Consider the following 21,444-nt stretch of genomic DNA (forward strand, 5'->3'; position numbering starts at 1 on the left):
TATATATATTTCCTCATGTATAACAGCAATCAGACCTGCAAGTGTCATAGATGCCTAGAGAGGACAAGGACGCAGTTCCAGGTGGTCCAGGGCAGATCTCAGGAAGTATGGCCAGAATAGCAGGGAGGGAAAGCAGACGGGCCTTGCCTTCAGTCAGAAGTCCCACGAGCCTAGCCTATAATACCAGCTATGCTCTCTCTACAGAGTCCTAAAGAGACTGTGGAAGTGATTCAGAGAGGGGAAGCCTACCCAAATCCCCTGCGGAAAATCATAACTCAAGAACGTGCCCTTCTGCTCCTGCGGTAGTGGGGTTGAGGGGCACAGAGATGCAGGGAAAGGAAGGAAACATGGGTCCCAGCACAGTCTTCCTGCCCTCCACCGCTCAAGCCAGCCTCTTCAGAGTCAGTTCCTCATAGCTCACAGTGGGTGTAAGGGGCTCAGAGGGAAAGGGGGCCCCACCCCAGATGCCATCAAAGGTTTTGCAGGGCCCCTGTACAATTGTGTCTCAACTCCTTGGCCAGACTCCCACTGGGTGACTTAGATAAGCAGTTGCCCTTTTTGCACGTTGTTGTTTTTTTCCTGACTATTGTCTTTAATGGTGCTTGGCCTCAACCCCAGGGCCTTGTGCATGCCTCGAAAGCATCTACCGGCTGAACCACCGCCCTCGCTCCCACACACCCATGCTTTAGTTTACTGTGACCATTATAACCAGATGTTCACCTCCTGGCCCTTCCTGTGGGGGGGAGGGGTCCGGGCTGCCTCGGGGACTGAACCACCAACTCTTTTCTGCTCCGTGGTGAGCAGCTTCACAGAAGGCCTAGGTAGAGAGCTCTAATCCCCAAGCCCCCACAACCTCTGTGTTTCCTACCTCACTGTTCCTGCCTCAGCTTAGGATGCCGGTCACCCCTGCATACAACACCGAACAACCCACTTCACTTTATGCTCAGAAGCCATATCAGTAGCTTCCTCGGTCCCTTGGAGGAGAAGATGTCATTCCCATCCCTTGACAAAGGTCTCCCCACTTGTGTGTGTGTGTGTGTATGTGTGTGTGTGTGAGGTCTGTGAAGGACTACAAGCATGACTAGACATTAGAACAGGGGACTAATACCAAGAGGGAGTCATCTACTCTCTAAAGCTTCCCCAGCCTTGATGGCAATCTGAAGCCTCCAATTAGAGGAGACAAAACATCTTGAGCCCCTCAGTTCCGACCCTCTGTGTTGCCGATCTGGGCCAGTTCCCCTTCCTACAGCAATCTGGCAGTTGCCATACTGATACAGCACTTGGTGGGGGATATTCAGTCAGAACAGCACACCACAGGCCAAGAGTTCTGAGCTCCAGCAATCCTTCTGGTATAGCTGGAACTACCTCTGTGCCTGGCAGGCTTTAGCCTCTTTCCAACCCAGACTTTTGTTCCTCTTCTTCCCACCCCACTCCCCCCACCCCACCCCACCCCTCCACCCCTACCCATTCTTTGTTCTTATTAAAAACAAGTTACCTGAGCTGAGTATGGTTTGCAGACACAGTCCTGCAAACAGAGCATTCAAGACTCCACTGGAGACCCTTCAGCTCAAGGCTAGCCTCAGCTGCATAGTGAGATCTTGTTTCAAAAAAACAAGAACAAAAACAACAAGAAACTTAAATTTTTTTATGGTGGTAACATATGTATATATCACAAAATTTACTATTTTATCCATTTATAAGTATTGAGTCCAGCAACATGAGATACACACACTGTTGTGTAACCATCACTGATTGTCTATCACCAAGCCTCTTTGATTTTCCCAGACATAACATCTCTCTCATTAGACCCAAAGGCCTGGTAACCACACTTCCCACTTGTCTCTATCAATGCAGCTACTGTAGTGAACACCTATACCCAGGATCATATAGTGTGTGTCCTTCTGACCCGCTGATTCCCACAATGCACACCCTCAAGACTCAGTGATGTCGTACATAGGTCAGAAAGTCCTTCCAGATAGATGCAATGTTGTGTGCCTATAATCCCAGCAATTGGGAAGCTGGGGCAGGAGGAACCAAGAGTTCAAGGTCATTCTTAGCTACAGACCAAGTCTGAGGTCAACCTGTGGTGCATAAGACCTTACCTCAAGCAGCAGAATCTGTTTCCTGCACTTGAGAGAGAAAAGAGGTAGGATCAAGTGATCCAAGCCAGCCTGTGCGACATACCCTTGTCTCAAGAGGAAGGGCAGGGGGGAAATGTCCTTTTAAAATGTTTAAAACTATTCCACTGTGTATATACACCACCTTTTTTCTATCCATTCGCCTGTTGATGAGCAGGGGTTCCTGCTACCTCCTGAATTCTGTTCATGGCCCCAGTGTGCATGGGTGTACCAGCAACATTGTTTTGATTAAGTTTCTAGCTAAATTTTATTTTGTTTTACTGAGATAGGGTCTTAACTGTAACCCTTGGCTGGCCTGGAACTCACCAAGTAAACTAAACAGGTCTCCAACTCAGAGATCTGCCTGCCTTTGCCGCCTGAGTTTTGGGATTAAAGGCATATGCCACCATACCACATCTAGCTAAATTTTTAATAGCATTACTTTATTTGAATGCTATTCATTTTAATAATATTTTCTATTTACAGCACCTTATTCACAGATCTCCTATTTAGTGTAGTAATAGGAAGCATTGCCTTGAAATATACTTACATTCTAAAAAGTAAAAAATGCCAGTGTGGTCTGAAGAGATGGCTCAATGATTAAGAGAACTGACTGTTATTCAAGAGGACCTGGGAGAACACATGGCAGCTCCCACTTGGCTGTAACTCCAAGATGTGACACCCTCACACAGACATAACACATGTAGGCAAAACACCAATGCACATTAAATAAATAAATAAATAAATAAATAAATAAATAAATAAATAAATAAATAGAAATGCCCATGTACTGATGGTAATGGTAACAGCAAGGGTATAAAAGTGACATACTAACACAGGCCCCACTCAATCTCCAGTGTCTTGAGTCCGAAGACAAAACCCCTTGCCCTGTCCACAGATGAGGGAGGCTAAAACCAGATTACCATTTCACTAGAGGTGCCTAGAAGAGGGTCAGTGACCAAACTTGGGAGATACAGGCTCTGCCACTTCCCAGAGTGAATTTAAGCCAACCAATGGGTTTCTGATATTCCCTGGGCTCATCATGAAATGGTGGTAATGACGCCTAGTACAGAGTAGCTGCACAGCTAGGTAACTTAAGAGAGCCATCTAGCCTATATGGCCAGCATGTACTGAGTTCCAAGAGTGAGTGGCTCCCCTCATCTCATCCACCCTATGCAAAACATATACGCACTCGCGCACACACACACACACACACACACTACTTCCTCTCCAAAGAGAGGGCTCAGTTGCAATGAAGTTCAGTCAAAGGCTAACTATAGCATAAGCCGGACCTCCATCACTTTCCCACCCTTTACCAGCTCCCAACACTAGAGAAAGAGCTCTGAGATTTTGGTTCAGAGCTGTCACTGCCAGGACATCCCTTCTCCCTGGGACATCTCACTGCTGTGAGATCCCATTCGAGTCAAAAGCCAATCGAAACTTTCATTTCCCCAGGTCTAGAAGGAAGTCTGTTTTTTCTTTTTGTCTTGTCATGAGTTCTCAATATGTGAATCTCACACATTCCCCTTGTACATGAAGCAGAGGACAGCCACTGGAGCGCCTGCAGGCTAGTGATCTGTAGATGCTAACCAAAGTGCAAGCATTCCCACCCAAACTGGTCTCCTGCAGATTATAACAGCTGCCAAGCAAGCGCCACTCACTACCTGCCCAGCACATGAAGGGGCAAGTGGAACTATAAAACTTGCAAAATCTGTGGGACTTCACAAAGTTGGTGTGGGTGGGGCAGAGAAGGCAGCTGAAGACCACAGAGAAGGATGTGGGGGAAGTGTATGACATAAAAAAGATGTACTGAGTTCTCAGAATACTCAGTGGGGGGCTGGGGGTGGGGGGAGATCTGAAGAACTGGCTCAGTGGTTAAGTGCACTTAATGCTATTTCAAAGGGCCCCAGTTTAGTTTCCAGCACCTATATGGTGGCTCACAGCTATCAGTAACTTTAGTCTCAAGGGATCTGACCTTGGAGGCCTCCAAATACACACAGGATCCCCTTAAAGGGGGGAAGGTCAAAGGATCCTTGTTTTTGAAGAAGCCCTAGTTTGGTTGGTTGGTTGGTTTATTTATTTTTGTAAGTCAGGGGTTTTCTACTAGCCCTGGTTCTCCTGGAATTCACTATGTAGATAGACCAGACTGGCCTCAAACTCACAGACATCTGCCTGCCTCTGCCTCCCTAATGCTGGGATTAGAGGTCCCAAGTGTTGGGATTAAAGGTGTGCGCCACCATATCCAGCTAACCCCAGAATTTTGGTCAAACAAAACAATCTCTTACAGCAAACCAATAGGAAGGACGCTACTGCTCAACTCCGTGAGGGGGGGAAAAAACCTCCAACACTCAGTATGTGACTCACTCTTCACAAACCACTATGCTCGTGACCATGATTAGAATTAAAACACTCTTAACCAAGAAGTATGTGATTCGTTTATCTTCATAATCTTTATCTTTTCTGGACAATAACCTAACCCAGCTTAGCTGCCCACGCGTTTTTGTGACTTTTGGTCCTGTGGGCAAGACAGACCGAGCTCGAAGCAGGATGTGAAGGGAGATACCATTTTGACCTTCTTCTTCCCTGACAAGACTACAGACACCTTATCCCAAAGAGAGAGAGAGAGAGAGAGAGAGAGAGAGAGAGAGAGAGAGAGAGAGAGAGAGAGAGAGAGAGAGAGCGCCTCAATGGGTGTGTACAAGAAGGTCAGAGGGTTCTGCCAAGCACCATCGCACACCAGAGGGAAAATCTCCACAGTGGGAGTAGGTCCCCATCACTCGCCTTTATAGGCCTGAAGTCGCTTTGTACCAAAAGAGGGAAACTGAGGCCCAGTGAAGACATGGACTCTGGCCCAGGTCCAGTCGGTGTCAGCGCTAGCACCGGGAGTAAGCAGTTAACCAAAGTGAAGCTCCTCGTGGGTCATGGTGCCCACTCCTGTCCTGGGTCACCTAGACCGTGGTTGGCGGGAAAGCCGAGGACGCGGATCCTGCCTGGGCGACCCCATGCTTGGGCGGACCAGGGGGGTCCGGCTGCCTGGCCCCAGCCCGCAGCAAACCGCGCCCCACGAGGGGCCCCCGCCCGCTCCCCTTCCCCTCCCCTGGCAGGAGGAGGAGACTTGGCGGCCCTCCCCCGGCCTCCCGACGGCCGCCGCAGCCAGCCCCGCGCCCGCTCCACCCAGAGCAGCAGTTCGGACGTCCGGAATCCCAGCCCCGGCCCGAGGTGAGTGGGGACGGCAGGGCGGGAGGTCATCGCGACAGGGTACTCGCTGCGGTCTCGGAGCCGCTCACGCGAGGGAAGAACTTTGCAGCGAGGGACAGGAGCCGGGGCGGCGCCCGCCGCACCCCAAACTTGAGTCCAACTTTTTAGTCCCCCTTGGAGTCCCCCGGCCCATCTCCATCCCCGTGGAAGCCGGGTCCCGTGGCGGGACAGTGGGGGAGGGGGCGCCCGTGGAATGCCGGCAGGGCCAGGAGGGGGGGGAGGTGGCAGGCGGGGGCGGAATGTGGAACTCTCCCGGGGGACCCAACGTGGTCACCATGGCGAGTGCCGGACGGACGGGTGGCACTGGCCAATCGGAGCACGGCTTTACGCCCAGACCCGTTTGCGCTACCAATGGAAACCAAGCGGTGGGGTGGGCGGGACCGCGTCTTGAAGGACCGGACCCCCGCACCCCCTCCAGCCGCTAGGGGGAGCGGGGCTGGTGGCCCGCGAAGGGGCTACCAAGTAGGGACTGGGCCCTGGAAAGCTGAAAACTTAATTTCGGGAAGGAATGCGGGCAAGTGGGGCAAGGGATTGACGCTAAGAGAAGGGAAGGGCCTCAGCAGCCCACTGCCCTGGTTGTGCCGAGGGGTAGCACTCTTCTCCATCCCGGGACTTCAGTTTGCGTAAGTGAATGTCCCTTATTCGGCCCAGATTACTGAGCTTTTGTAGGAGTACGATGAGTTCTTATTGGTACAGAGTCTTACCCACCTGCTGGAGGAATTAAGAATCTTGTTAGTGCCTCTCAATACATAGGAAAACTGATGCTCAGAAAGGCCAGGGACCTGCACATACCACACGGTGTGTAATAGCAACGCTAGGGTTAATGTCTGTTCTATACGAATGTGCGATGCCAAGAGTTGTTAAGAGTCCTGGGGCTGGAGTAGGTGAAGGCTTCCACTTTTCCAAGTCATGTTTGTTTGACGGGCCTAGTATCTGAAGATCTCCCTAGTAGGCGCTTCCAGGGGCATGGTGCTCTTCAGGTAGTCACGCACGACCCAGCCACAAGCTCTGTTCTAGCATAGAAAGCCTGCTCTCCTCCCTACCCCACCCCTCCGTTTCTTTCCTGGAGGTCCAGCAGCTGTAAGCTGGGCTCTCTCAGTATCCATGGTCAGAGGGACAGACAGCCCACAGTCTGCGGGCTGACCAGCCTTGGGCCCTGCACTTATCCAATCAGGCAGTCCCCTTGTGGTTTCCTGCTGGGCTCTAATCCCTACCCACAGCTAGGCCTGTGGCCCTGGGCTTACCCCAGAGTCCACCTGAAAGATTCTAAGAAGATACACGGGAGAATTCTGAGCTGTGGAGGTCCTGGGTTCCCCATTCCCTCAGCTGGTCCCCATCCAGAGTTTAGTGTTTCTCATTCCTTGCAGTGGCTTCTGAGAAAACCAACCGGACCTCGAGGGCAGAATACAATGCTGCATATCTCCTCCCTCTCCCCATCAGAGAGTTCCTCCGGCAAGAGCTCAGACACCGGACTCTGGCCTTGGCCACAGATGGGCTTAGACACCTACCTGTATTAGCACCTGGCTGAAAACCAACTTCTGATTTTTAGGATGACACAGCTCTCCCAAACTCTGTCTGGTCACAGGAGGTCCCCCTAATTGCTTTATCCATCTCCCATAGGCTCAGGACACATTCACACAGCACATTGTTCAGCCCTGTTCACATAGCTAACAAGATCAAGAAGCCTTTGAGAGCTTTCTAGAATGCACACTCCCTAAAGTAGAGGTTCACAACCTCACTAATGCCTCAACCCTTTAATTCAGTTCCTCATGCTTTGGTGACACTCCCCCCCCAAGCCAGAAAATTATTTTTTTTACTTCATAGCCAAGTTTGCTGCTGTTATGAATCATAATGTAAATATCTGATATGCAGGATGTCTGATTTGTGACACACCCCCCAAAGGGGTCGTGACCCACAGGTTGTGAACTGCTGCCCCCAAAGGAGGAGGTGCTGGTGTTTTCGGGAAACTAGCGCGAAGTATCCAGAGGTTAGGAAAGTCTTCTCAAGCGAGGAGATGTTGCAGGTCCATCTTGCAGGGTGTGTAGGAGTTTACAGATGTAGAAGGAAAGGGAGACGTTCCCAATGAGTCTGTGAACAAAAGACGACGTTGGTCACTTCCTACGGGCAGCACTGAATCTGTGGCCTGAAATGAGTGTCCAGTCAAAACATCCTTGTTTCTGAGAACAGGGAGTGACAGCTGGAGTTCAGGAGCTCTGAGACCTGCAGCTCAGCTCAGATACAAGGGTACAGCTCTCCATCCTCCATCCCTCCAGCCAACTTTAAGCAAGTACTATACACAAGTTATAAGTGGCACACATGTCTCATTGAGTGGGAGGCTGTGCTATAAGAGAGGCCCCTGGCCAGGTATGGCTGGCTGTGGGATGGGACAGGGCATCTAGGGCATTTCCTCCTAGTAGTGGCACCTGAGTTAGAAGGATGGGCTGCCTGACTTTAGGAAAGATGAAGACAGAAAGGAACTCTCTGGGTCTGTGGGGGCTACTCCTCTCCCCACTGAGCTTGGAGTGCAGTGGCAGCATTGTGATAAATCAGGAGCCCACCCCCTATAATGTCTTCAAACAAAGAAGGCACTGAACCTGGGCAGGAAGGGGCAAGTGACCGGCAGCTGGGCCCTGTCTGCCTATCTATAGCATGAGGCATGTGTACCCGGGTTACTGAAGCTACTTGAGTGTTTCCAAGGCTGTTATGTGAGTAGGGTGGGAATGGGGGTGAGGGGGAGTTGTTAGGCAGAGGCCAGCTGCACTGGGGTCTGCACAGGTGTGCTTGTGGGGGAGGGGTGGATGCGCCTCACCTCCCCCACCTATGCATGTGCATACCTGTCCCAGGCCTGAGGAGAAAAGCAGAGGGTGTTCACAGCCTTCCTCACCTCCCCCTACCTCCTCAGCAACCCAGACTGGCCAGGGCTGACTTTGGAGGCCCCAACCTGGAAGCCATTAGGGGCCTGGATAATGTCTGCCCTGCTCCTGTTTCATGGGCTTGGCCTTTCTCGAAGGAGCCAGTTGGAGTCTTCTCTAAGCCAAGCAGAGCCCTTTGCCAGGCCTGGCAGCTCCAAGCCAGTGGATATGGCAACAGCGCCTGCTGTCACACTTCTGTGGGGCTGTGGAAAGGCCTGCCCTCAGGACTGGTACTTGGGCTTCCTGCCAATCCCCACCCCTCTCCTCTCCCCTGCAGATGCTGGTACTGCTTCTCTTAGGTCTGTTTTGATGGAACTGGGCCAGGAAAATGGGGAAGGAGGAGTATGTGCATGTGTGCGTGTACGTGTGTGTTCAGAGTTCTCTTAAGAGTGTATGTTTAGGGTCCCATCCGTGTGCTGGTGCAAATATATATCTATTTGTATAGCCACATGGTGCCTATAGGTCCATCTCTGACTGTGTCATTTATCCCTGTTTTGTGTGGATGAGATGGCGTGTATGTTCCCAGATGTGTCTGTGTGTGCAGAAATGTCTAGATGCTTGTGGGCGCCAAGGCTACCAAGTCATCACACGGGCCGAGACTCTGAGTCAGAGAGGACAGACACATTGCCTGTTAGGAACTAGAGCCAGGGTCTATGTGGCTGGATGGTGACTGTCTACGCAAGCATCTTTGGGGTTGAGATATGTATGGTACTGTAAGTAATGAGGGTGGTTGGTTTGGGCTCAGTGGTAGAGGGCTTGTTGGTGGCTTTGCCCGGAGGGGATGGGGAGCCCGAGAGACTTGAAGTCTCGCTGATGTTACTTGAATACTCATATGCCCCAATCATGGACTTCTGAAATGTAATCTCTGCTGTGTCCCTGCCAGACATCCTGGCCCATAGAACTGTTAATTGTTAATTAAGCGAGGGTCCAGGTGAATCTGAAGCACACCCTGATGAAGGAATCCTGGGCTTCCTTGCCAGCCCCCGATGTACAGGTGGAGAGACAGAAGCCCAGAAAGGCCCAGTGGCACAACAAGCAGTCTTGAAAGTATGAGGGGCTTTGGAGCCAGGGCTGAAGGTCCCTACTGGACTTAGATTCACCCTGGAGCACACCTACTCCTGCTTCCGCCAGTACTGCCCCCTTCATCCCCTGAGCATGCACAGGGCTGATTCGGGTGACTGTTGGTGGTGGGTACAGCCCAGTAATGGTCCTGTTCTTCCGCAGGTCTGAAGAGGCATCCCAGAGTATCTTAGAGAGCAGTGGATCGAGGCGTCCATCACACGCAGTGAGATCATGTTAAATCTCTGTCCTACGCGCCGTCCTTGAGCCTAGCCGCAAGTTCGCACCCAAAGCCAGCCCAGCCTCACTATGAGCCACGGTCCGAGCCCGCGGCTGGCTGAGTCCCCGCAGCTGTCCAAGAGCAGTCTGCTCACCATCCTGGGCAGCCCGTCCCCGGAGCGCATGGGCCCGGCCGACTCGCTGCCACCCACGCCGCCTAGCGGCACCCCGTCACCAGGACCGCCACCCTCACTACCCTTGACTGCCCCCGCTCTGCTGGCCGACGGCGACTGGGAGAGCCGCGAGGAGTTGCGGCTGCGGGAGCTGGAGGAGGCGCGCGCGCGAGCCTTGCAGATGGAGAAAACAATGCGCTGGTGGTCGGACTGCACGGCGAACTGGCGCGAGAAGTGGAGCAAGGTGCGCGCCGAGCGCAACCGTGCGCGGGAAGAGGTGCGCCAGCTGCGCCAGCGCTTGGATACGCTCACCAAGGAGTTGGCGGGCGCGCGCCGCGAGCGCCAGGAGGCTCAGGGCGAGTGCGAGGCGCGCGGCCGCGAGCTGGCCCGGCTGCGGGGAGTGCACAGTGCGGCCGACAAGACTCACGACGGTCCGGAGCCCGAACGCGAGCAGGAGCCGGTGCGCGACATCGGGGCGGAGAGGCCGCCTGGCAGCCAGGTGCGCCCTACTACACGGCTTGGAAGAAGGCTGGCATTCGGGCCAGTGTTGCACAGGGGCCCAGATGGGAGGGAGCAGTGACAAGAGCTAGTAAGGATCTGGTTTCCAGTGCGGTGCTGGTCAGCCCCACGTCCACTTAATGGTGGTGGTGGTGGGGATCTGGGGCAGGTAAAGGTCACCTTGCTTTGGAGATTCCCAAGTTCTAGCCGTCCCTCCTCCCCATTTAGAAGTCATCAAAATCAAAGAATCTTCCATAATAAGCACAGGAGAGATCCTTGAACTTGGCTTAGATTAGTGATAGAGCTGACTCCTCATTCTTTCATCCTGAAGGGATGTGGTCCCTGAGCCAAGCCTTTGGGAGGGGTGGCAGAAAAACTGCCTAAACAAAACAAAAAGTTAGTTAAGCTGGGACTGAGAGGAGGCATACAAATTAGCTGCAGGAAGTGCCAGAATCCATAATCTATGGTCATTGCAGAAGCCCAGAGGCTGGGGGCCTGCTGAGCCTGGGCAGTGGCGGTAGCTGTTCCCATCACTCAGGGTCTACAGTTACATTATCTCCTACAGCAGACCCTGAGGCACAGGAAGGTTCAGAACTGAGCTCTGTGTTGGTTCCTCCGGCAGCTGGGTTTGTACCCTGGTGGTGAATGCTAACACTATAGTTGGTCAGAATGACAGGTACAAGGGTGGGCCACACAGGCAAGGACCCAGCTTTGGTCCCCAGAAGACCAGACCCCAGCAATGGTTCTCTTAGCTGCTCCCCTCCTCTCTGACCTAACCCTCTCCCTATGGCCTAGTATTTGGAGACATTTTTCTAACCTAGCTACCAGGGCCTCGTGTTCTCTTTGCCCTCTTGTTTGGCAGTCATCACAGCCCCAGAGTCCCCAGGGACAGTTTAGAGCCCCAGGTCTACAGTCTGAGTTTACACGCCAGCTCAGGTGTGACCCTTTCTGTCATTCCCATCTGTCCCAGGTGGCAGCCAGAGTGCACCACAGGACCATCTGAGGTCAGGGGAATGGGAGGTCAGTCCTTCATAAGTTCTCAGAGCCACCAGCCTCCCTGTGCCCAGGTTTGCCCCTAAATCGGAATCCTGAGCCTTGGTGGGATGCCTCACTAGTTCCAACCATTGCACCCAGTGTTTGCATACTTGGGATGATGGGGGCCCTCCCGGGGAATGTTCCAGGAAACAGGAAACCCTGGTAGCTGGCAATGTTCTTTCAGGATGTGAAGGCAGAGGCCCAGAGGAGAATGAAATGAAATGCAAAAGACAAAACCAGATCCAGGAGGCACTATTATCACCTGCCTCGGGTCACTTAGCAAGCTCCTTCCAGAGCAGGGCCTCAGCTAGCCATGAGGATGGTGGCCAGAGCAAGGCCCTGGACCAGGCAGTCCCTTACCTTGGTCCCCACAGGAGCTGGACCTGGTAGAGAGCCTGCTGAAGAGCAGACCAGAGGAGCCCGAGGGCTGCTGGGATGCCTGCAGTGTAGCAGCAGGGGGCCCTCGGGTCAGCTCAGGACGCCAGGATCGCAACCGCCTGCCCTGGGAGGACACGGCCAGTACAGAGGAGGATGCCTCCAAGTTGACTGCTCTGCGGCTACGGCTAGATGAGTCCCAGAAGGTGCTTCTCAAGGAGCGAGAGTGAGTTATGGGCGGTAGGGTCCGGTGGGGGGCTGGAGCCTGGCACCCCCAGAATCCTAAGTGATAACACATGAAAGCCGTTGAGGCACGATCTCAGGTTTTACTTACCTCAGGGTGGATTTTTGTTTTGGTCCTTTTGGTCATTTTTCTCCCCTCCCCCCTGCAGCCTCCCACTACAGGACTGAACCCAGGGCATGTGCTTACTAGGGAAGTCTCTATCTACCATTGAGCTAAATCCCAAACCCTACTATCTAAGATTTTAGAACAGTGAACCCACTACATTCTTTTTCATTTTTTAGTAAAGATTTTTAAATATTATGTGTGTGATGTGTGCGTGTGTATGTTATCTGTCTGTCCATCCTTCTGTCTGTGAGTGTATGTTTGTGTCTATATGTGTATGTGTATACCATGTGTGTGTCTGGTGCCCATGGGTATTGGAAGAGGAGGGTATTGGATCCCCTGGAACTGGAATTACAGATGTTTATAAACTGCCATTTTGGATGCCAGGAATCAACCCTAGGTCTATTGTAAGAGCAGCGAGTACTTTTACCTCTGAGCTATCTCTCAGTTCCCCATCCTTTCGTTTTTAAAATAGGGCCTCAGTACATGAACCCATGCTGACTGTGTGTAGCCTACGGTGACCTCCAGCTTACTTCTGGTGGTAGAGAGGGTAGCAGGCTCAGAGAAAGCAGGAATTTGAGAGGGGTTAGGAAGTTTAGGGTTAGAAGAGTTGTGTTTGGCTCAGCAAAGTAACAGTTTGTGAACAGGTGGGTCTGGAGGTCCAGAGGAGTCTGGGTGAGAGGGGCAAAGGCAGGGGTCATGAACAGGTGGCCTTGAAAAATAGAAATGTAAGACTCAGTGGCATGGATGGGCAAGGAGAAGGTTATGGGGTGGGGTCCTGGTTCTGTCAAGTTCAGAGGCTGGCAGAGGAAGTGGACAGTGAAGGGGAAGGAGAGCCATTTGCAGTGCAAAGGAGGCAAGAGAGACTGTTTCACAGGAGAGTGGGTGGCTGGACTGAGACTTAGTTGACAGATGGATTTAGAACATGGAGGTCATTATGGGCTTAGGGGAGGGCGATTAGAGGGTCTGACCTGATCATGTTCGTGAATATTCTACAGCTCTGGTGTCTAGGAAATGAGTGTATAGATGATATACTTGGTTCACATGTGTGATTTTACTTTAAAAAAAATCATATAAGGACTGGGCAAGAGGGGATTTGCTCAATGGTAGAGTGCTTGCCTGTCATGAATCAAGTCCTGGTTCCATGGGACAGGGGAGGAAAGGGAGGAAGGAAGAAAGCGTACCTCTGACGACAGTTGACTAATACTTCTGTGGGTATCACATCTTTGGCTAAGGAAAGCCGAAGGGACCAGGTAGCCAGCAGAAGCTGGGGAGAGGATGACATAGGTTCTTCCTGACCGCATCCCCTGCCCACGCCTCATCTCAGACTTCTAGCCACAGAACATGGGAGAACACGGTCTATTGTTTAAACAACAACAACAGCAAAGCCAAGCTAATATATTCCCTGAAATATGAAGTCAAAACAAAAGAAGTCTAATAATGTCTTTGTGCTTGCCTATCCCCACTCCCCAGGGATAAGCTGGCTCTGAGCAAAAACATTGAGAAGCTGGAGGGGGAGCTTAGCCAATGGAAGATCAAATACGAGGAGTTGAGCAAGACCAAGCAGGAGATGCTCAAACAAGTAAGGCTGGGTGTGGGGCTGGGACATTCTGGTGGGGGTGGCTGCACGCTGGGGGGTGGCTGCACGCTGGGGGCTTCCAGCCTAGGGGACAAGTTAGGATGGAATTCACACACTCAGCCACAGTAGTTCCAAGTACCAGGACAGGTGGTTAATGGTAGCCCAGCAGGTAAGATCTGTGAGCTCTGAAGGCATCAAAAGAGCATGAAGGAGATGGGATGGAGGCCAAGGAGGGCCTCTATAAGATGACATATGAGCCGGGTCTGGTGGGACACACCTGGAATCCCAGCCCTTGGAAGGCAGAGACTGGAGGATTGCCTTGAGTTCGAGGCCAGTTTGGACACCCTGACTCAGCATCCCTCCTCCACTCCCTACATGACCTTGTTTGAATCAAGACCTAAAGGAGCCAGATGGAGCCATTCTTGAGCATATAGGGCATTTGGCGGCTCACATCAGCAGTCCTGGAGTAGGCAGACAACTGGTGTGTGCTGGACACAGAAGGTAGTGTGGCTGGAGAATCCTGTGAGAGGGAGGGTCAAGAGGCTACATTTCAGAGGGTTTGTGACCATAACAGAAGTGTCAGATGTGACATTTAGTGTGTGTTCAGTGAAACTGAAGACTCTTGGCAGTGAAAAGAAGATGCAACCTCACGGTCCCATCTCAGCCATGAGGTGCTCAAAGCAGGCTACCTCTTCTCCCTCTTGTACAGATTGGGTATGGCCACCAGGGGGCGCAGCCATCCTGGGAAAGCCTTGCTGGATCCTCTGGGTTCATGGAGGTCAAAGACCAGAAACTTGCATTGGAAATTTGCCCAGACCTGGGAATCTCTTCAAGTTCATAAAGAGTCCCAGAACCCCTGCCTACCTACTTGAATCTCCCTTCTTCTTTTGGGGATCTGGGAATCTGGCCCCACATTATTCAGACTGCCAACTGTAGTTGCCAGAAGGACACCAACAGAGAGCCGATATGCATCCCCGCAGAAAATGCTCTTGTGCCTGGCTTCCTTCCACAGTATTGTCTTAGATGCCCACTGTGTACTTGTGTGGACCAGCAGCTTGGGAGAAGTGCCCACAGTGGTTCTGATGTCTGTGCATACACACTGGTGTTGAGAGCCATGGGGAAGGCAGACAGACAAGCTCTCTGCCCTCTGGGTGTGCAGTCTTGTGGGCAGTGGGAAGAGGCCAGGTGGATGGGTGTAGCACACGGGAGCAAGATGTTGCAGGGCTTTGTGAGAACATAGGAGTTGGGTGCTATCTCGAGGCACCAAGAACTCTCAGAGGAGCCTACTCTGAAACGTCCTTCATTACCTTGGCTGGTGCTTGCCTCTAGTATGGCCTCTGGGATCTATCCCGGTGGTTCTCATGACCAGGCTGGCTGATGTCCTTGCAGCTCAGCATCCTAAAGGAGACGCACCAGGATGAGTTGGGCCGCATGTCGGAAGACCTGGAGGATGAGCTGGGCGCACGCTCTAGCATGGATCGCAAGATGGCTGAGCTGAGGGGTGAGGTCAGTGGTGGGCAGGATGGAGGGGCAGTGCTCAGGGGTTTGATCGAGCAGTCCGTAGGAAAAGGATAAAAGTCCCAGCTGTGCCGTGAGGGGGCCCGTCCACACCCCAGGGGCCTAGCCTGCAGGAGGCACCCCCTTTCCCACACAAAACCCAGAAGCGCCCCCACATCCTGCACACCGTGAAAAAAATAAAAGCCTGGCGTAATTATAGCTGCTGCAGCTGGATCTGCTTCCTGGTGCCATTTTTGGCTTCAGGAGGGGAGGGTGTGCATCCAGCTTGTCTCTCCACTCCTGTCCCCCCCACCCCACCCCACCCCAACCCCCCCGGAGTCTCACTGCCTCCCTTGCTGCTGCAGATGGAAAGGCTCCAGGCAGAGAATGCGGCCGAGTGGGGCCGCAGAGAGCGACTGGAGACAGAGAAGCTGGGCCTGGAACGGGAGAACAAGAAGCTGCGTGCGCAGGTTGGAGACCTGGAGGAGGCTCTGGCCCGCAGACGGCGGCAGAATGCCAGTGCCCTGGACTGTGACCTGAGGGCCAGCCAAGCTGCTCTTTTCGAGAAGAACAAGGTGGGACAGGCCATCCGGCTAGTCAGCACACTACTGTATGGCCTGCATGTGAATGACCACACAGTACAGGCTGAGCCTCTGATCCCCCCCAAACCAAACATCCAAAACTCTTCCAAGCCCCCGACTTTGAGCATCCACTCAATGCCTTAAAAGAGCAGAAAATTTCACACCTACATGTGGTCAGTACCAATCAAAATGTGAGGGCAGAAAAGATGCTGAAGAAAATTGCCCTCAAGCCCTGGTGACATATGCATTCAACTAGTGGATTCTATGTTTACACTCAGGACCTGTCCCCAAGAGACCTCATGATGTATGTGTGAATACCCCCAAAGGTCCAAAAAAACTGTGGAATCTAGGCTGAAGATAAAGTTTGATAGGGTACCTGCCAATCATGCACAGAGCCCCGGGTCCCATCCCCAGCATCCTATAACATAGTGTGATGTCTCACACCTGTAGTCCCAGTGCTCAGGAGGTAGAGCCAGGAGGATCACAAGTTCAAAGTCATACTTGGCTACAGAGAGAATTCAATGCCAGCCTGGGCTACATGAAACTCTTTTTTTTATTATTATTATAAATCAAAATACTTGAGCCTAGGCTCTTCAGATAAAAGATACTCAACCTGTAACTGCATTGACTAAACTCCTATAAGATAAAGCAGTTGATAATTATAGTAGCTCCATATGCTGAACACCTACTGTGCGATCCTGGCAGCAATGAGCAGACAGGTGTGTCTACCTGTTTCACAAATGATGGTTTAAAGGAACAAAAGTGCTGCCTCCATCACATGGTCAGGCCTGATCCTGAAAAGGTTTCCCTTGGGGGTGGGATAGGGGTCGGTGGGAGACTGCGACTTTGAGCGGAGGTCTGCCAGAGAAGCAGAAGTTAGTTAACTGGTGGTAAACTCACCTTCCAGAGGGTAGATCGAGAACAAGGGAGTCCCAGAAGAAATGAGGACTCTGTCTGGGTAGGGGTGACAAGGAGGCCCAGGCAGATGAAACAGGATCCATGGCTGCAGTGTGAGAGCAGCCAGCAGGGGTGAAGCGAGAAGCTGCCAGGTGGCAGGCCGTGGTAGGACAGAGGATGGGAGGCCATTGCAGTTCCCAAGGCTACAAGGGATGCCAGACATTGGACCCTGCTGGGGTTGGTGGACTGGACAGGACCAATGAGCCCTTTAGTAGGAAATGAGACACCCCAGAGTAGGGCGGCCCTCTCTTTTCCTGTCTGTCCCTCTGCTTTTGACCTCTGCTCTTCTCCCGTGCCACACTCCTCTGTCTAGCTCATCCCCAGAGCCAGAAGTTTCCTGCCACATGCTTGTCACTAAGACTGTAGACTTCACTGCTCCCCCAAACCCTGACCTGAAGTTCCACAGTCCACTGGACACCCTCCTGGCTCATTACAGTTCCACACGCAGGTAGAGCCACTGAGTCACACACCCACCTCACTAGGTGGCACTGCCAGCTCCCAGTCGATCACTAAGCCTTGGAGCTCAGAATGTCCCAGCAAGTGGGACATCCCTTCAGAGGAGACATGAGGCCCCATGGGTGAGTGAGCATGTGGCCTGATAGCCTGAGCCTCCCCACCCCTGCAGGAACTGGCAGATCTGAAGCACGTGCATGGCAAACTCAAGAAGCAGTTTCAAGAGAAGGTGGCCGAGCTGGCACACGCCAATCGGCGCGTGGAGCAGCACGAGACAGAGGTCAAGAAGCTGCGGCTGCGGGTGGAAGAGCTCAAGAAAGAGCTGGCCCAGGCAGAGGATGAGGTAAGTATGAATAGGCCTGAGAAGAACGGGCCATTCACCCCCACCTGTGCTCCTGTATGCTGGGGCCCTGGCACCTGAGACAGGAAGTGAGGGCAGCTGGAGAGAAAGGAAAGTGGGTGAGCTGAGTAAATGAGCCAGGGAGGTGAGTGGTGGTGTAAATGGTTAGGTAGAAGGCAGGAGGACTCCCCTATGCACAGAGGACTAGATGGACAGATGGATGGAGAGCAGAGTGGATGAATGAGGTAGAGCGGCAGGTGTCTAGTGGATGGCGGGTACACACACAGATTGGTAACTGGGTGGGTCAGTGGACAGGAGGAAGGGCATCTGATGAGAAGCAGGTGAGTATGGGTGAAAGGCTATGTGGCCGGGCATTTGGGTGGGTGCTGGGTAGATTGCTGCATGCTCGGTAGATTTGGAGGCTGGTGGCCTGCAAGGATGGAAATCAGAATGGAAGTGGTCCTAAGGCAAGGCTTCAAGCACAAGAGTGGGATCAGACACGGTTCCAGAACAGAACAGGGGAAGTGGCTGAGCCAGGCCCGAGCCATTCCTCATGTCCTCTGTCCTGCTCACCCCAGCTGGACGAGGCCCACAATCAGGCACGGAAGCTGCAACGGTCCCTGGACGAGCAGACAGAACAGAGCGAAAACCTACAGGTGCAGCTGGAACACCTGCAGTCCAGGTAGGCAAGGATGCTCTGCTGGGGGAGGGGAGGGATCCTAAAGGCACACACGGGGCAAGGGCCAGAACCCTCAGGAGAGCGGGGGGGGGGGGGGCGGGGGAGAACAAGAAGGAAGAGCTCTTGGGGCAAGAATCCTGTCCCCTCCAAACAGGAAGGGCCAGGGCCAGGGCCAGGAAGCTGGAGGGGAGTGGCTGCAGGAAGACAGCTCAGCTGTGGGCTCTGGAATTGTCTCCTTCAGTTGGGCGGGCGGGCTAGCAGTGGTGTGAGTATGTGGAGGGCTGCCAAGGAGGAAGGCTCTGGGCCAACTGCCAAGGAGGCCAGGCTCTGGAGAGGGCTAGTGAATGTTGGGAGTCCTTGGCAAGAAACAGAACCATCTTCCCCGGTCTTCGGGATGGATAACCCCAGGGACAACAGGAATATGAAAAGTTGAAGGGTTGGAAATAGCATAGTGATGGGCCAAATCCCTCTGCTATGGCTGGAACCCTCAGCCTCTGAGAGGCACTTAGATCCTCCCTCATGGTGCACTGCCACCTCTCCTGTCCCCGCCCCACTGCCACCTCTCCTCTCCCCGTCCCACTGTCCCAGCTCTAAATCCTGTCTTCTCCACACACTTTCCACTTCCAAGACGACCTGGTCATGGCAAAGCACTCAGGCAGAGCCCCTCACAGTCATAGCTGGGAAGCCCCAAGGGCCACTGGGCCAGCGTGGCTACACCCATACCTGCCTTCTAACCTGTGGGTGGAGGGACCTGGGGCCTGCAGCCAGATTTTTTTGGGTAGGTGGAAAGGCTGAGTGACCTTAGGTCTCTGAACGCTTCTGGGTCAGCTTCCCCCATCTGTAAAATGGAGATCAGTCACTGTGAAAGTGGAGAGAGTTTATTGAATCTTTAAAAGGCACCTGAGCCAACAGAAGCCGGGACATCATTTGCACTTGACTGGGGATATACTGGTGGGATCTCCTGGTTATCAGCAATGGGTTTATTGAGCATCTACTTAGTGCTGCTGTGTGCTGAGAGCTTGTGGTTAGGATGGACTTTGGAGCCAGGCCTCATGGTCGTGTGGCATAATCTATAGGGTCTCAGTTTCCCCATAGCTTAAGTGACATCTGAAATTTATACAGGGCCCAGGCACGGACCTGGACCTGAGTCAGGATTATTGGATGCCCAGCTCCGCAAGGTCCAACCCTTGCAGTCAATCGCCCCCTCCCCCCTCAGCAGGCCACTCACTAAGCCTGGGGCTTTCCAGAAGTCTCAGCCACATTCCTGGGGAGCCATAAACTCCCAAAATGGGCAGCCTGGCTCTGTTCAGCCTCGCCAGCACCTCTGTCGGGGGCGGGCAGGGCCACCCAGGATTGCTGCCTCATTTTAGTTTGTAACTTTTCTTGCTTTAATGTTCCGGGACAGGGCACTAAATCACCGTGCAGTAATGGAGCCGCACTCCCACCCCTCCCTGCCGCGTTAATAATTCATGCCTTCCAGTAAGATGCGCGGAGCTACTGCCTTGTTGGGGGCAGTGTGTTTCCTCCATCCCCTCCTCCTCCTCCTCAAACGGGCAAGGTCTGTCTGAGCAGACACTAGAACGTAGTGTGCTCAGCGCTCTATTCCTTGATCTCTTGCATCCGTGTGAGGAATCAGACCCATCTCAGTTAGTTCTCTGAGTCTGCAGTCTATACCAGAACTGGGACTGTAGCTCAGAGCCCAATCCCCACTGACTCCTGTCTGAGCAACTTTGGGAAAGTCATTTAACTCCCTCGTGCTCCTCATACATAAATTAAGGTGACTGACGATAGTGTTTCCCCACCTGAGCACGGGTACCTCAGAGTACATTGCAGCTCAGAAGGGCACAGCCACCGCCAGCACAGAAGCGCTATGATGCCTGTTCTGACCTCTCACCCCACCCCCCACCCCCTCAGGCTCCGCAGGCAGCAGCAAAACGCACCCCTTTTTGGGAAGATTCGTAGTACCCGATTTGGCACGGAGGAAGCCGGAGACGGAGCCAGCGACCTGGATGAGGATGAGGACCTGCAAATCCAGGTGGCCTAGGACATCCAGGGTGGAACAGGACCGACCCCGGACGGACCCCAAAGCACAGATGCCCAGCGGAGCATCCTCTCAAACCCTGACAGCCATCTTCGCTGTCTGTACTCACTTGGGTTCCACCCCCCTGCTTCAAACCACTTCCTTCTCTCCCAGGAAGGCGGGAGTTTCACCTCCTCACACCCCTGTGAAGGGGGAGCCTGTTGGATATGTATATTGTATATATGCCCAGGGTTGTTTGGACCCAACTGACAGCCCAGCACCCAGATCTTAAGACCCCACCTGCACAGGATTTCGTGCAGAGATGGAACATGGTGAGGGAGGCTTGGTGGTCTGGAAGGGGCTATTCATAGTAAGATACCATGAATATGAACTCAGACTTTTGTAATAAATGGACTTCAAGCTCTCAAGGCAGAGTTCTGAAAGTGTAGGAGACTCGGGAAGGAGGCAGGGGTGGGGGTGGGGAGGTCAGCATCATCCTGCATCTAACATTGAACCAGAGTCCAAGATTGTTGAAGGAATGACTGAGTACCAGTTCAGCTGAGGGGTCTGGTGTCCAGTCTGTCCGGAAACAAGAAAATGTGGTACCCTTCTTATCTGGATAAGAAGAGACTTCAGTCCATAGGTTCAAACCTCTGCTCTACCTTTGACGGACTGTGCAACCGCAGGGACATCACTCACCTTCTCTGAGCCTCAGGTTTCCCATCTGGAAGTTAGTGTTCTGTAGCTCACTGGGTAAAAACACTTGTAATGCAAGCCCGACAACCTGGGTTTGATCCTCGGAGCCCGAGTTAAGGTGGACCGAGAGAATGAACTCCATGGAAAGGCCTCTGACCTCCACAGGTGCACACACCCTAGTAATAATAGTAATAATCGATTTTGTAAATGCAAAACTTTGTTACTCTCCCTGGATCGCAGGAGGATTTGCCAGCAGGGTGGGGAGCTGATTGCAGCAGGATTAGGAGACTGGCGGAAATTCACTCACAGGAGATGCAAGAAACCCTCTTCTTTGGTTGTTTATTTGAGGTAGGGTCTTTTGTAGCGTTGGGCTAGCCTGAACCTGAATGGCAGACTGGCCTTGAACTTAGTCCTCCTCCCTCGGGTCTCCAAGTAACAGGATTCCAGGCATGCCCCACCACAGCCAGGCTGCACTTGCAGTTTGGACATCTAATTTCCCAAACCTAATTAGCAAATTTATATAGAATTTGAAGGAGATGGCGACTGGAGACACAGCAGCAGACACTTAAATTTATTAAAGTTAGCCAGGCAGTGGTGGCGCATGCCTTTAACCCCAGTACTCTGGAGGCAGAGGCAGGCGGATCTCTTGA

General features: G+C 52.8%; 1 protein-coding gene across 2 annotated transcripts; it reads left to right on the plus strand.

Moving 5' to 3' along the window:
- Positions 1 to 5,254: 5,254 nt before the first annotated feature.
- Positions 5,255 to 20,514, plus strand: Ccdc102a (coiled-coil domain containing 102A). Of its 2 annotated transcripts, none has more exons than XM_021170791.2 (9): positions 5,255 to 5,336; positions 9,512 to 10,237; positions 11,646 to 11,872; positions 13,466 to 13,574; positions 14,961 to 15,077; positions 15,434 to 15,643; positions 17,232 to 17,402; positions 17,978 to 18,081; positions 19,993 to 20,514. In XM_021170791.2, exons 2-9 carry the CDS (start codon positions 9,656 to 9,658, stop codon positions 20,120 to 20,122), a joined length of 1,650 nt encoding a protein of 549 aa, XP_021026450.1. In that variant the 5' UTR covers positions 5,255 to 5,336; positions 9,512 to 9,655; the 3' UTR covers positions 20,123 to 20,514. The 2 variants fall into 2 exon arrangements, with proteins under 2 accessions (XP_021026450.1, XP_029336646.1); XM_029480786.2 differs by lacking the exon at positions 5,255 to 5,336 and adding an exon at positions 5,823 to 5,998.
- Positions 20,515 to 21,444: the final 930 nt, after the last annotated feature.

This window comes from Mus caroli, unplaced genomic scaffold (genome assembly GCF_978045245.1).
Source record: "Mus caroli unplaced genomic scaffold, Mus_caroli_1 scaffold_10, whole genome shotgun sequence".
Taxonomy (NCBI): Eukaryota; Metazoa; Chordata; class Mammalia; order Rodentia; family Muridae; genus Mus; species Mus caroli.